The sequence below is a fragment of the Pithys albifrons genome, chromosome 1 (genome assembly GCF_047495875.1).
Source record: "Pithys albifrons albifrons isolate INPA30051 chromosome 1, PitAlb_v1, whole genome shotgun sequence".
Lineage (NCBI taxonomy): Eukaryota > Metazoa > Chordata > Aves > Passeriformes > Thamnophilidae > Pithys > Pithys albifrons.
The window spans coordinates 33,770,574-33,785,527 of NC_092458.1; the positions used below are offsets into that span (position 1 = coordinate 33,770,574).

At 38.5% G+C, this 14,954-nt stretch overlaps 2 protein-coding genes across 7 annotated transcripts in view; one reads left to right on the top strand and one right to left on the bottom strand.

Annotated features, from left to right (window-relative positions):
• STK24 (serine/threonine kinase 24) overlaps positions 1-5,708 on the top strand; it is a 56,902-nt gene extending 51,194 nt beyond the window's left edge. For all 3 annotated transcript variants that reach the window (XM_071549166.1, XM_071549187.1, XM_071549176.1), the window contains one exon: positions 1,894-5,708. In XM_071549166.1, coding sequence (XP_071405267.1) covers positions 1,894-1,930 — 37 coding nt within the window. In that variant the 3' untranslated portion in view covers positions 1,931-5,708. The remainder of the gene's footprint in view (positions 1-1,893) is intronic.
• Positions 5,709-8,190: 2,482 nt separating this feature from the next.
• Positions 8,191-14,954, bottom strand: part of FARP1 (FERM, ARH/RhoGEF and pleckstrin domain protein 1) — a 209,997-nt gene continuing 203,233 nt past the window's right edge. For all 4 annotated transcript variants that reach the window (XM_071549227.1, XM_071549219.1, XM_071549210.1 and 1 more), the window contains exons 24-27: positions 14,342-14,505; positions 11,781-11,888; positions 10,926-11,077; positions 8,191-9,768 (exon numbers count right to left, since the gene is read on the bottom strand). In XM_071549227.1, the coding sequence (XP_071405328.1) occupies positions 9,687-9,768; positions 10,926-11,077; positions 11,781-11,888; positions 14,342-14,505 (506 nt within the window). In that variant the 3' untranslated portion in view covers positions 8,191-9,686. The remainder of the gene's footprint in view (positions 9,769-10,925; positions 11,078-11,780; positions 11,889-14,341; positions 14,506-14,954) is intronic.

Sequence of the window (14,954 nt, forward strand, 5' to 3'; positions counted from 1 at the left end):
AGAGACACACATGCTTTCTTAGTATCTGGGTGTATGTTGCAGAGTGCTCTGTGTTTCTCTTAGTTTCTTTTACCCACGTGAATAAATTGACTGTTTATTTGGGGTGTGTTTCTTTCAGCCGCATAGTCAGTGGTTCATTCATTCATTAAAGACAGTCTGTATGACCTTTTGGTGGTGTCTCCAAAACCAACATTTGGTCTTCAAAAAGCCAAATTTCATAGAGGATTTTCTAACTGCCTTGGTTAGGAATATATTCTTGCCAAAACACTCAATTTTCTATTCTTTCTAATACTACACGAGAGAAGATGAGGAGTATAAATTTCAGAATTGCTCCTTGAAGAGGCTTTAAATGCAACCCTGAATCCGGGAACCCGTAACTATTGTGACTCTTACACCAGCCAGGTGGAATTGCTTGGTACTAGAAAAAACTCAGTGCAATAATTAATTATGGACTACTGCGTTGACAAATATCACCCTGAGCAGGTGTCTCCTTTACACTGTCTATAACCACACCTTGGTGCCACCTCTGAAGGTAAAGCAGAGAGTTGCCAGGTGACATTTTCTCATTCAGTAAAAATGAATGCCAAGAAATCTGCAAAGCAATCGTGTTTGTTGCTTAAGCCTAGTCAGCATCTCTAGTGCTGAAAGGTTACTCCTGATGCCAGGTGTCCTGTCCTGTCTCAGTTGATCCTGGCAGAATTGAAAAAGTTGAACTTCCATCTCAGTTTGAAAATGACCATGTGGAGACAATGCCCAGACATGGGCATTTTTGGGGATAGTGGAGATGATCTTACATTTTCCTGTCATGACAGCAACAGTCATTATTTTTCTCCTAAGAGAAAGATGTTAGAACCCTTTATATACCAATTTAGCATTTTGTGTTCCTTCTGTTCTGCTTCCTTTGACTGTTAATGTTTTTCTTGGTCATAATGTCTTAGAATAGTGGAGGCAGGCACTTCATTCTTTTTGAATGAGATAAAGAATTATTCATAGAGAATGTTTGTTGATGGATCCCATCTGGGTGAACTTTCTCTTCTTTTCAGGGATGATATTCAGCTAGTATTGGCATCATGACTAGCACTCCTTCCAGCAAGGGAGTGTAAAGAAACGAATGGCAGGATCCCCTGCTAAAAATGAATTTGAACCATTCCATAACTTACTAGCTTTCCCTTGTGGATAAAGCTGGTTTTGGAGCTAGTCATATTCTGGAAAGGTATTTGAATGCTACAGGAAATACAGTCTGTTACTTTATTAAGTTGTTCACTGTATGCACTCACAATAGCCTCTCAATTTGGTAGCTAATTTCTGAAAATGGTTTTTCAACAACAAATTTCTTAATGACCTTTTCATTTCTCTTATGATTGGTTAAAACTGGATTTTGCAATTTTGTCTGAATGAATTAATTGGAACCCTTAGAAGAGCTGCCCAGTAATTTAAGTGAATCCAGTTCCTTCCCCCTCCACTTTTGATCTCAGTTGTTTGATAGTTTACTGAAGACTTAATGTGATTAAAATGTGTGCTTCTTTCTTTGATGATTTAAGAATGTGCTTAGATCAAGAAATACAGATTTCCTGTCCCAGTAATATTTTGAAAACATTATGATGTAAACTTGTGAAGTAGGAAAGTTGGCATCACTAAATGTTACCCTGCTGTATGGAGTTCTTACATCATTATATACTGCTCAGTAACACAATTGAACTCAGGTTGCTGCTGTTTGCTATGAAAGCAGTGATGGTGATATTCTAATGGTGTATTTCACTGTTGTATGGTGGCAGTGGTGTGTGTCACTGTGCAAGGAAAAAGGTTGGAACTTCAACTGGAATAACTTTTCATTGCTGCTTGTAGAATGCCTTTCTGTAAGTCACAACAATAATTATTTCTTTTCCTTTTCAGATATTCACTAGCTGGAGGAAGTTCTTCATCCTACTGATGTACTCTTCCTGACTTTTCTAAGACAGCAGAGATCCCATGGTGTCTGCATTGAAGGCACACATCCTTATTTTGTTCTGCCTTTCAGTCTTGGAAAGTCCTTTGGTTGAAGGACATTCCTAAATGTACAAGAGTGAAAATGAAGTCTTTTGAATGGAGGCAGTTTTTTCAGCTCCTTAAAGCTATAATTTTTTTAAATAATAATGCACATATTCCAGGGAGGTGTCCTTTTGTAAAATCTGAAATGTATATTTAGGTTTGTGATAGTGAAATTAAAGATAATGAGAAACCTCAGGTATCTTGCTTTAAGAATTCCACTGGGAGATGGAGCATGGTTGTTGGAATTGTGTACAGATATGTATATAATGTCTTTTTTAACAGAAAGCCTTTCAACATGCATAAGGAATCACTGTGTACAAAATGGTAAAGTGCTTTTGTAGATAATGTTAGTGGGGTAAATATTTGACAGGCTATAACTGAGTATTGCCTTGCCTTTACTACATGTAAAGTTTGAATTATGTGATAAGTGAATCTTGGTTTGATTTTTGTATGTGAAGTATTTGCCATTGAAAGAGTTAATCCTGTACTATGGAACCTTCTATTTGTACCTCAGTACAGACATAATTTTATTCTGTTTCTCCAGTATGTCTTCCTTTTTATCTATATTCTGAGCTTGGCTTTCTAACAGTTGTTTTAAATTTCTTACACCTTGCCTCTCAAAGCTTTAAATTTAAATTCTTGGTTTTCCTAAAGAATGAGCTTTTTCATATTTTCAGTTTTAAACTGTGCCAATGCAAATTCTGAACCCTATCTATTGTTCAGTTTTAGTAACAGACATCTGTGAAGCTTGTGAAATTCAGATACAATCTTTTTTTTACCTGGACACATTTGAATGCTTACACAAATAAGTCTTTATTCACTTCATTTATTCTGAAATATCTCACTAAGGTGTTGACTCTGAGACAGTGGCAAGTATTTCTTCATCATGCCTATTTTCATCATTAAAATCAATGTTTTTCAGCATAAAAGAAAAATTATCCATAGATTCAATATTCGGTCTTGCTGCCTTGATCTGTGCATCTCTTTACCAAAAGTGACAGACACTGGACACAAAGGCTGCAAAACTGAGCCCAAGTGTTATGTGCTGGGTTCTATTGCTTGTTTCCCCAGAGAAGTTATTTCTTGAAAATTCTGAGCTTCGAAATTTCCACTGTTCCTGTGAAGGTTTTTTGATAACTGACATCAGGCTTTATAGATATTCGACATAGTAACATTAGTTCATCAGCTATGTGCACAGTTCATTAGGTAGCTGCTATTTTTACATCCCCCCCCCCCCCCCCCAGTAGTACTCTGAGGTTTACCTTGGTGCTTCTTATTCCAGTGGGTAAGAGAGCATTTTTGCCTTCTTTTTAATGAAGAAATTGAGGATTTTATGCTTTGCATGACAGTGAGGTAACTTACCTCTTTACTACTTTTTTTTTAATATGAATTAACAGAAAGGGTTAACATTAAAAAATATAGGCATATCTATCTGGCTTGGTACATAAAGGCCCATTCACTAACCAGTCTGAAGGCTGGTGAGGTCTCCTTGCAGGACTTCATATCTCTGTGGTAGCCCTTAGTCTATGCATATTAAAAGCCTTAATTTATTAATTTAAGAATTTGACAGTAAGAGAATACTGTCTTGCAAACAGAGCTAGGAAGCTTCTGCCCAGGTTGAAGCTTGCTGAAAGAAATGGATGAATGTGCGTTCATCTTGTGGCCATGCTCATAGGCACAGTGTGTTTGTCAGCCTAAGGAGGCAATGGCTTTCCTTTACGGCTAAGGGAATTTGAGGTAAATTGAACAGTGCATAAATTTGAGCAATGTTTTATAACTCCTCTTTGATTAATATCTGAATATGGCACAGTGGGAAATTCACCTGTTGATGTGTCAATACTAGAACATTCAGCCCTAATAGATCTGTGTGCTGTCACAGCACATGGAAATCAACAGGTGTGTTTGCATTGGAAATATAGTTTGATTAATGTGAGCTATTCCCTATTCATCTGTAATATAGAGACTGGAAATTAAAACAAACTTATTTGGAGATGCACACAACTCTGAGACATAGTTTATAGTGCTGGCTTGAATGGGTTAAGAATTTTTCAATCAGCAAATTAAATTGTTAAGGTATGCTTTTTGAACACTCATTTGAAAAGTTATACATACATGTTTTGAGTTGCATTCTAGTTGTGTTCCAGGATTGTATGTTGTGAAAATACTTCTCTGAGTAGATGGTGGCAGAATTTGCTTGATGAATATGTTGGCACTTAAGATGAGTAGAACCTACAGTAAGAGCAGCTGGCCAAAAGGCTTGGGCATTTAGAAGAAGACAGGACCTCATTTATGGTAGAGATGTGTATTTTTATATGTAATATATAGATTATTTAAGTATAGACTATCTTAAACTGAGATTCACTGAAAAAGAAAGTGTGCTCTATCTTGAATGTAGAAGTACAATCATTTGCGTTTGAAAAGTATTGATGCTTTAAAAATCAGGTCTATATCGGTAACAGAAAAAGAGCTTCATTTGAAAGAAGCACTGCCTCGGTTTGTCAGAGAAAAAGAAGTGTATTGATATTTTTGAGAGGTTGTTTCATCCTATAAACATGTCTGTGTTACGATGTTGCACTGATGATTTTTCTGTGCAGGTAGTATTTCACGCAGTCTTGACTATACTAAATGACAAGCTATCTCTATTTATGCAAACATTTAAATTAGTAGAACTGCTTATTTGTCAGGGATTTCATGATTAGGCAGTAAATAAACTCACTGTTTAAAAACAATAAAATCAGTTATTTTAACTGAAGGCTTGCTTTTTTGTAAGTATCAGATGTGTAATCTATTTTTTTAACTTAATTTTCCTTGCAGTTGCACTTTGTAGTTGGCCAGTTTACTGAAGGGCGGTGGCATGATCGCTGGGGCACAGGATGCTTTTGGTGTAGTAACAAAGCAGCTCTTTCTCTAATTGCCACAGTTCCTGTGCAGTTCCAGACATTCAGCGTGTGCATGTGTGGATTCAGACAGATGAACCAATTATTATGGAACAGCTTGAGAGGGGTGTTCTGCCCTGCTATGCAGGAGGGTGGAGACGGAAGGTAAGGCTGGGTGTGTGGGCACGTCACTGCAAAGCAGTTGGCATGATGTGAGTTCACATCCTACTGTAGCCACCATCACCTCTTCTTCTGCCTTTTAATGTGCTTTTAACGTAGTTGTGCAATTTCTCATTCAGCTACTTTGTGTGATGTTCTGTATTACTTTTTAAACAATGTGGTACCAGTTTGTAGCAGTTTCACATTAACCTTACTTTGAAGGAAATGCATTTTTGCCTTCCAGAAATGTCACCATTGGAAGATTATCTGGAATTCTGATAAGCACAGGTATAATGCAAGGATCAGGGCAATCTCAAGTCGTTTTGTAAGCTGTTGAGGTGGAGCTTATGCTATAGCACAAATCGGCTTGTTCTTTTTAACTGTGTTTTGCAGATGTGCTAGTGACTGAGTGTGGCACTGACTAGTGACTATGTGCACTGAGTGTATGCCACAGACAAGACGTATGTAATGGTTTCCTGCTGCCATTAAAGCATGATTAGAGAGGACGATTAAAGTATATATCTTGTTTTCTGTAATGCTGCTGCCTGTTTGTAACAGTGTATTTAAATTTTACTTCTGTCACTACACCAACATAATAAATGTCCTTGTAAACTACATGAGCGAGAAATAAAGAAGGAAAAGTTTGACAAAATGTTGGCACTTGAGTGGTCAGTAAGATGAGATTTGGGGTCCCTTCCCAGGAGGGGATGGTCTTGTGGGTTTCTAGCACAGTTAACACCCACATGTCAGTAATGATAAGCAAAAAGTTTGTAAGCAAGCCGGTGTTTTTAGTGGTAATCATCTCAGAATTTGTACCCATTTACATATGGCAGTGATTTAAAACCTATTTTGTAGTCCCTGTCCTGCCAGCCAAGTGAAAATAATGAAGTGCTTACATTGAATTGCAATCCCCAAGGGTTGCACCTTTAACTAGTGACAAACTGTGTGACAGCTGCACACCTGTAATTATATTTCATTAATATTTTCTGCTGCTAAAAACTGTACGTGTGGCACATAGCCAATTATTTCTTTTCCTCCTATCAACTTTCCTGTGCCCCCAGGGCAGAGGGGATGTCCATGTGCTCTAGCAATTGGACTTGCCTGCACATACGTAATTGTGTTTGCTTCTGAGGGAGAAGATCATGTAATTAGTTCTGTATAAAACAATAGAATGGTGAAAATTGGGCTTTTCACATCTTGAATCTCTGTTTTGTTCTTGGCTGATGGAAGGGTAGACTATTACACATGATTTTTGTCTCTAAACCAAAATTTCCTTCCTCGTTTCTTTAGTCAGAGACTTACCAAGGTTTCTGCAATCACAGCTTGTTTTCCCCTACCTGCCAACTTGTATTTTAGTCTGTCATTTTTGGCTGGTCTCAGCTGAATTTATAAAGGCATTGAGCATTGTTTAGTTAAAATTTCCTGAAAATAGATAGTCTTGAAGTATATTAATAAATACATCTTAATGAAAGTTAGACAGCAGATAAATGGTGGAGATGCTTAATCTTGTAGAAAGGCTCTCCATGGGAGTCAAGGCTTTTCTGTTTCCAAGTGTGTGGTGCAACCTCCTGTGGCAATAAAGTTCCTGTTTTGTTTTTATTTGCTTGGTATTTGAAACTGGCCCCTATTCCTGTTGATTAATAACAACACTAAGAGTAAATCTCCTGGAATGACCAGTGTGAGGTTTTCCTGCTGCTGAGAGTGGTGTGTTTAGTCATGGCTACTGACCCAGCACACTGACCCTGCCTGTTTGCAGGCCTCACTTGGCTACATGGGCAGCAATATGATGTGAATCAGGGTTACAAATAAGTGGTTGTATATTACAGCTTTCTAGCACACTGGATTTTGTTCACAAATGTGGATTTTGCCTGATTGCAAGATACAACTGTCACAGTTGACTTTATTCTTCTACCATCGGTTCATTTTTGGTTAACTTTGGGAGTAAAGAACTAGAAAAGTGCTGTCAATGACAGAAGTTCACATGGTTCCGTTTAAAATAATCACACTGGTAGTGAAGGAAAAAAAGCTTATTTTAAATCTTTCTATTCTATAGGGAAGAGATAATACAAAAAGAAGAAAATGATGAATCATGTGGACACTCTGAATTTGAATCCACAGCCCTAGCTTGGTCTCCTCTGTTATGATAAATAGCACTGTATCTTGAATTTTGCCTTATTTTCCAAATTTACTTTTGTATGACAATGAAACATAGAAAAGGTGTTACCTTATTTCTTCTGAGAGCTCAGAATAAACTTCTGCAGCAGATAGCAGTAATGAAGATTGTATCCAACAAACCCCAGGGATCTAAACTAAAATTCAATTGCAGCTGAATTCAGGGCACGGTGCGGAATATAATTTCCATTAAAAAAAACTTTTCACTGTTGTAGATAACAATTCTGAAGGGCAGATGCAGGGCCCTGGCAGGCTTGTAAGGTGTTGCAGGTACTACTTTACAGCTCAGTAATAATTTGGAGGCGATCAGGTCTGTGATGTTTTACTTCATAGCAACATCATGTGCTCTTCCTTCTTCAGCTTTGTTTTCCAGATCCTTAAGGGTGCAGCTAGGGTGGTTGTTAATCTGTGCCATGCTATTTCCACCTTTCCTCACTGCAGAGATAGTTGTACTCATTTCTGGTCAGTCCTAAAGCACTGTAGTTCCTGTAGGTTACTGGTTCACTGCGGTGGTTGACCTCACTTGCTTTGGCACAACAGAGCAGGGATAGAGGCTTGGAATGGACAAGCAGTGGGGCCTGTAACTGGGAAAAAGGGCTTCACATTTTCCTACCTACTTTTTAAGTTTGTCCTTCAGCACATCGTAGCCAGAGGTGATGCTATAGGGTGGTGTGATTGTTGCATCAGTACTGACTGTCAGGGGCAATAGCTAAGGGAAAGAGCAACTACAACAGGTTACCTGCCCAGGGGTTTACCTGCAGCTGAAGCAAGTACAGTGAATCAGCTGTTTCCCTTTGTCAGGGTGAGCTTGGATTTGGCCATAGGGACCGCTGCTTGTCCTAGGGGGCTAGGAGTCCATCCTCTTTTTGGATGGAGGTATGTGCGTGGCTTTGTTTGGAGTCAGGGATAATACAAAGAAGGCTTTACTGTCTCAAAACAGGAATATGTACAATAGTATTGTGAGGTATTTTATTCCCTTTTGTTGTGAGCAAAGCTGCAACAAGCTGTTATATACATTGCACACAGGTAAGCCATTAACAAAGCAAACAGCTAGATGAAGAAAAAGTAGGGGTAGAATTGCCCCAGCTCCATTTCCCAGATCAACATTCAGGCCCCCTCTGCCTGTGTTTCCTCAGAGGCTCAGAATAGCAATGAGTGTGTTACCAGCACACCAGACTTCCCATAATGGAAGTTTTACATCACCCTCATGACCAAGTGTTTCTTAAACCATGAGGAAAAGCATTCTAAGCCTAGTAGACATAGTGCTGCCAACATTTTAAGTGGGCCACCAGCTTATCCAAAATGCTCTGCTACCTGATGTTAAAGCCAGATTCATGAAATGGGTAGTTTTGCTGCAAGCTGTATCAATTGGTCTCTGTCTACTGAGCCCCAGGGGAGTGAGAGACTGAAATTCCAACACGAAACTGAAAGTCAAGTTGGGATGTGTAGCAAGCAGGATGAAAACTTGAGGCTTCAGTAGTACCTTCAGCTTAGAGCAATTCAGTTACCAAAACGCTCTAAAAATATATCACAAATAGCTGTGGTTCTCATAGCATACAGGTTTTCTTTCAAGTTCGTAAAACAAACAGCAGAATGTCACCACAGCCTTTAATTTCTTCTTGTACATACCATTCACAGTACATTAACAGCCCAAATAATATTGCACTGGATTATTTTAAAAATTTTTCATCTTGCAAGTAGTATTCACTTTTCAAAGCCAACAGATGAACAGTTTGGTCAACTTGCACCAAGAAAATGGTTAGATAAGAATCCTATACTTTATTTATACCACATGGATTTGTAACCCCAAAGGGAAATAAGAATGACCTGTAAACTGTTTCCTTGTTAAAGATAGAAAATTAGTAAATCCTTGCTGAATAAATGTAGAAAGACTGGGAAAAAAACCATGAAATCTGAAAGTTACCTCATTCCTGTTAGACTGCTTGCTGTGTATATAATTATATTCTATACTGTGAAAGTCCATCTACATTTATAAATCCAGCAGTCTAGAGATTAACAGGGTAAAAAAAAATAATATATTTTCATGAAAAGAGAAGAAATAAGTGTTTGCCTCAGAGGAAAAGTTTTCAGATTTAAGTCATCTGGGGTTTTTTTTAGGTGCAATCTTTGAGGCAACAAAATGTCTTTTGGCATTTGGCACTCTAATAAGGACAATATTTTAATACTGGCACAAGCTAAAAACAGCACAGAATGACAAAATACAAGACATGAAATGAACCGCAGCCACTGGGATGATGGTAAGCTAGTCTGAGTATACATAGAACTTAAACAGTTTTGCTGAGGAATTGTGAAAGTTTCTGCAAAACCATACTTATTCTCTTCTTTTACCAAATCGTAAGTTTTCCTAAACATGGAGGGAGAAAAGAGTTTCAAATGTCCTCTAGAAAATCAGCAGCTGCTGGACAATCAACACGGCGGCTTGTGTAGCCGTCAATAGGCGTGAGGCTCTTTATGACTCAGAGCTCGGGTGCGTGAGGCAGAGCTGGTGGCACTTCGGATCACTTCCATCCATCTGTGAGGAGGCACGAGGAAAGACACAGACAAAAGAATAGTCAATTTCCAAGGGAAGAGTTCTTGAAAGATCTCTCTGTACTATTAGTTGTACAGTTTTATTTTCAGTGCCTACAGGAGCACCTTGCTTGCTACTTAACTCCTAAGTCCATCTGAAGTCAGGAGGGTCCAAATGACTGCCACTACTGAAAGAAGGTTTAGAGAATAAAGAGCAGGTGGGGGACCCAAAACTCATGAGCTTAGTAGTGGCTTTACTTGGTCTTCAGCCACCAAATATCTTAATTCAAGAGTGAAAAAATGGACTTTAGCTGCAATTTCTACTTTTTTTTTTCACAGAACTGAGAAAGGGATTTTGTGTTTTATCACCTCTTTCCCACAATTTGTCTTAATTATAGCTTTAGACTGGCATGGCTAAAACTTACAAATAACTTTCTTTGATAAGGATATTAGGATTTTTGTTCTGTTAATGCCTCATATAAAAGTTAAATTAGTTTCCAGTATGAACAACCACAAACCACAAATTAGGAGGAGTAGTGCCTTTTCCCTGGTTCCCTATATATCTAAAGTTCAGTGGGAAGTGTAAAAATTACATGCTGAAGTGGCATAAATATGTAGTAGGAACAGCTGTTTCTATGAAAAACTGAAATTTTATTTCAAGTGTGGATTTTCCATGCTGTTTGTACTAGAGAGAGCAAAGCTGTTCTGAAGAGCTCCTGAGAAGGCCTGTGATCTGTTCACATGCTTCCTGAAGGCCAGGTTGGATGGGACTCTGACCAGCCTCGTCTAGTGAAAGGGGGTCAGAGGTGGTTGGAACTAGATGGTCTTTAAGGTCCCTTCCAACCCAAACCATTCTATGATGCTATGAAATCTGAGACCTAATGTTCCCCATACAGCCAGCCTGATCAATTTGGACTGGATAATTCAACATTTTGCAACAATTACTGTTACGGCTTCCACATCATCAAAACCAATTGCTTGATTTTAGTGGTATCAGGTTTAAAATTTCTTTTATAATTTTAAGAAGTTCTTTCTCCAGTTGGGCTGAACTACTTGCCTGTGTTACTGAAACAATTTGTTAAACTTTACATCTACTGGCCTTGTTCAGAAAAACACTCCTGGAATTTAATAAAAATTTTCTCTCACAGAAGACAAACTTACCTTTCAAATGTATATTCACTTTCAGCCCTAAAGTAGTACACGTGGGATTTGAAATGTAGCTTGAACACATAATCTTTGTGAATGTTTTCAGATTCAGAAGGAATGGTAAGTGAATATCCCAATAAAGGAAGGCTGGCTAAAGGATGATTGTCCTGAAAAGATAGGATGGCAAGTGCTGTGAGATCAAATGCCCTTAAGTAAAGAGAGCACATAAGTAAATGGAAGGCAGATACACACTTATTTAATTAAAGATCACTGCATTTCCACATGTGTGTGGAAAAATGCCAGGCTTATACTCTTGCAATAAACTTAATTAATTGTCTGGTAGTTTCAATTGGCCACTGTTACAGACCAGCAGCAGGACACCACACATGTTCATCTTTGGCTTGCAAACATCTACTCCTTTAGAAGTGTGCTGGCCACCCAGCAGCATTCATTGCTTAAGTCCTTTCATGGCATGTCATAGCATGGCATGTTTGAACAAATTTCTTTATCTCTCTTACATGTAGAATATCCTCCATAATTTTTAATTGTAATAATCTCAGAACTTGTGCAAGCAGTAAGTCTTATTTAAACTCGAACCACAACTTCTGAGGAGTAGTGAGCTGTGCTGTACTTTGAAGGATGAACTGTACTGTGACTATTAAAAGCTTCAGGAAAGACATGGGAGCAGATTGAGAGCAGGCCCTGCTCTGTGTTCCAGTGGCAGTGAGGGCTGTGTGTGTAGCCACGACCAGTGCACCTGCTTCTCTTGCCTCCAGCATCTGTAACTGATGTCCACTTTTTTCTCTTCTCACTCTCTGGAAAAAAACCCACCAAACATCTCGAGGCATACAGACTTGCCCAGGTGCTTACCTGGTGCGATTTATAGAAGAACATGCAGAAGTTGGTGAACACCACCCAAAGCTTCTGCCACCCATTGCTGTTTTTGAATTTTCTTAGGAGGTTTCCAGACAGCTGGTTCTGAAACAGATCAAAAGTAGCCAAATGAAACAGTGAAGAGTACCTGCAGTTTAATTATTGTAACAAAAATTATTTGACCTTATTTGGCTGTATGTGACCTTGTGGTACATGAAAATGTTTCAGTTGAATGGACATACTTTTCTGCATTTTATTACTGCTAAACAGTACTTTATGGTTTGCTTTTTTTTCAGCTGAGTACTTACAAAAACTCAAAGCTAATACAGTAATTATTTTCTCAATTGAAGTGGTTTCCAGTAATCTACTACTAAGCATAAGTCTTATCATCCTACTCTGTTCTTTAACAATGATACTTAAATAGAATGGAAACAGAAAGTCTGACATGAATTTGTGATGTAAAGGAAAATTATGACATACTTTAGAGTTGCAGATAAAGATTGAGCTCTCGGTACCCAGGCAGTTCACACGGTAACATCTCAAAAATTTCAAAACCAAGGACTAGGAACCTTATTCTTAGCTGGATTTTGGATAGTTTAACAAAAAGGAGGAGGAAGCCATAACTAAGTACATGTATTTAAACACTGGTCGAGGAAAATGCTCTTCACATACTGAATATGTAAAGTGCAGTATTATTTTTCCCTGTAAATAAAGGGGAATTCTCAGTGAATTATTAATGAGTTCCCATTTCTTGTTGATTATAAGGGCTCTCACCTGGATCAAAATAGGTGTTTACATCATTCTGTTTATCTCATGCAAAAGCTAATAACTTAATGTGTAAAGCTTAATAGTAGAAATCTGTGGGTTCTGGTGTACCTACTACAAATGAAGTATTCTTAAAAAGTTCTGTTTTCACCAGCCTGGGATATATGTTAAAGCCTTTCCTTTAAATCATCCCATTCTCTGATATCTGGACTGCTGCCTCCTTGTCCTAAGTTACACATGTTCTCCTTAATTTTCTGTTACCTCATTACTCTGGAGGATATCATAAAAGGACAGGCTTTGCATTCGGTACCAGCAGACATATGAAATGGAAACAGGCCGCTGATCACTGATCAGTCCAGCAGGTAGGGAGGAACAGTCACTGACAGAGAGAGGTTCTTCTACCATGAGAGAGACAGAGAGGAGGGAGAGACACAAAGAAAATAAACGGTAATGCTGAAGTGAGAGGCACCAACAGAATGACGTGAGCATGAGTGTAACCTGCCACACATGGAGCAGCAGTGGAGCTGAAGATGTTTTCACAGAACGACACATATCTCCAGGGTATGTTTGGTGTTCACTGCTTTGTTTATGTTCATTTGAGGCATGGGGAAGGAACAAAAATGAGGAACAATGAGCACTGATCTCAGATAGATTTGTCTGACTATATGTTTTAATAGTTAGAATGAGTCACTGGTTTAAGTTTTATATCTATTTAAAATAAGACCTCTGCTTTAGGGAAAAATACTAGACCTTGTCCTGTGCTGAATTATCCCTTGCAGGATATAAGGGTGTAAGGAGCAGAAAATCCACCTGTGTGGGATCTAAATGACGCTCTACAGTAACATTTTCTAGTATGGAATAATTTTTCTTGCTATATTTCAGCAACAAACTGACCTTCTGTTTAAAAACAGAGGTGGGTTACACAAACTAGGAATATGTGTGTCCTTACATCTCTGTGTTCTGCATCAGTACATCTTCTCTAGAGCAATGATGGTCTGATGTCTGAGGTTGCGGCTTGAGTGCAAGTGCACTCAGCTTGAAGAATCTGTTTTCCATTTTCATTCAGCATAAATTTCCATTTGATGAGGGCTGTAATAAAGTACTCAGAGCTCCCAGGATACCCTCTTGGGTGAAGGAAGAACACCTTAGCAGGCTTACCACTTCATCCTAAAACCTATACTGAACTAGGAGTGTTTTATTCCCGTCTTTGAAAAGTCAGTGTCTGCACCTCAGCTGTTGAGTACAGAATTAACAAAGGTGTTTCAAATTGGCGTAGCTGTGATCAGGGGAGAAAAAAGGGTTTCTATTTTGAGGTGGAAAACGCAAATAAAGGAAAAGCAGATGAGACTGAGCAATGAGACAAGGTTCCAGAAAAGATGGCTAGGTAAAGAAAGTAAGTTAGTAATACACATAATTAAAACTCTGGCTGCAGCAGCCAAAGACAATATCCTTTCTGCTCCAGCAATGACTTAATGCGGCTGTATCTGAAAACATTAAGACAGTTTGAACTGCTTTAAATTTCAAACGGCATCAGCATTTTTTTGGACAGTTATTTCTGTGAAAGCTACTGCTTGAACTGATTTTACAGAGGTGCACTATGGGAGCAGATACATGCTTCTTGAGTGATAGTTTATGCCATCTTTGGAGAATATGGGAGGCAGCTCAATAGGTGTGCCTGAAACTTCCCCAGAAGGAGACAATGTAACAGTGCACTTAAGAAGGAGGAGCAGAAAGGAAATTGCCATTCAAAAGCGAGCCTGGAGCTGCAGTTCAGGTCGTTCTGAGGCAGATACCTCCACAGCAATACTAAAGTCGATCATTGAAACACTGGTATTTCTGTGCCAGCAGACGTGCACCGTAGTGTTGCCACGGTGTGGTGACTGACGTTCGAGTGAGGTGCGGGATGCACTGAGGTCGTCCTCAGATTCCTGGTCTACAGTAGTTTCATCAGGAGACTCTATGAAATGCAGGGAAAAAGCATCTTTCTTCCTCTATGCAACAACATATATAATTGGAAAAATTAAACAAATCAAGTCTGTCCACAATATTGTGAACTAATTTTAAAACATAATTTTAGAAGTAATTTTGTGCAGATTTCAAGTAGATTATTATATTTTATGTATTTATTCAATGTGTTTCTGCAAGTGTTAAAGACTAACTACCATGCTTTGTTGGTGTTTTCAATACCTTCCAAGGACAGGCACTGCCCAGATCTGGTTATATAGTTCCTGGAATCATTATGCTTAAGTAACTTCTCTATTCAATGAAACTTTCTGCTTACATCAACAAGAATGTTAAAATGACATATCTATAAATATATCTATACATACAGATATATGTAAATCAACTTCCAATGGATGGGTTTGATGTGGCCAGCATTTTTCACCACTTTGCTTAGAAGCAATT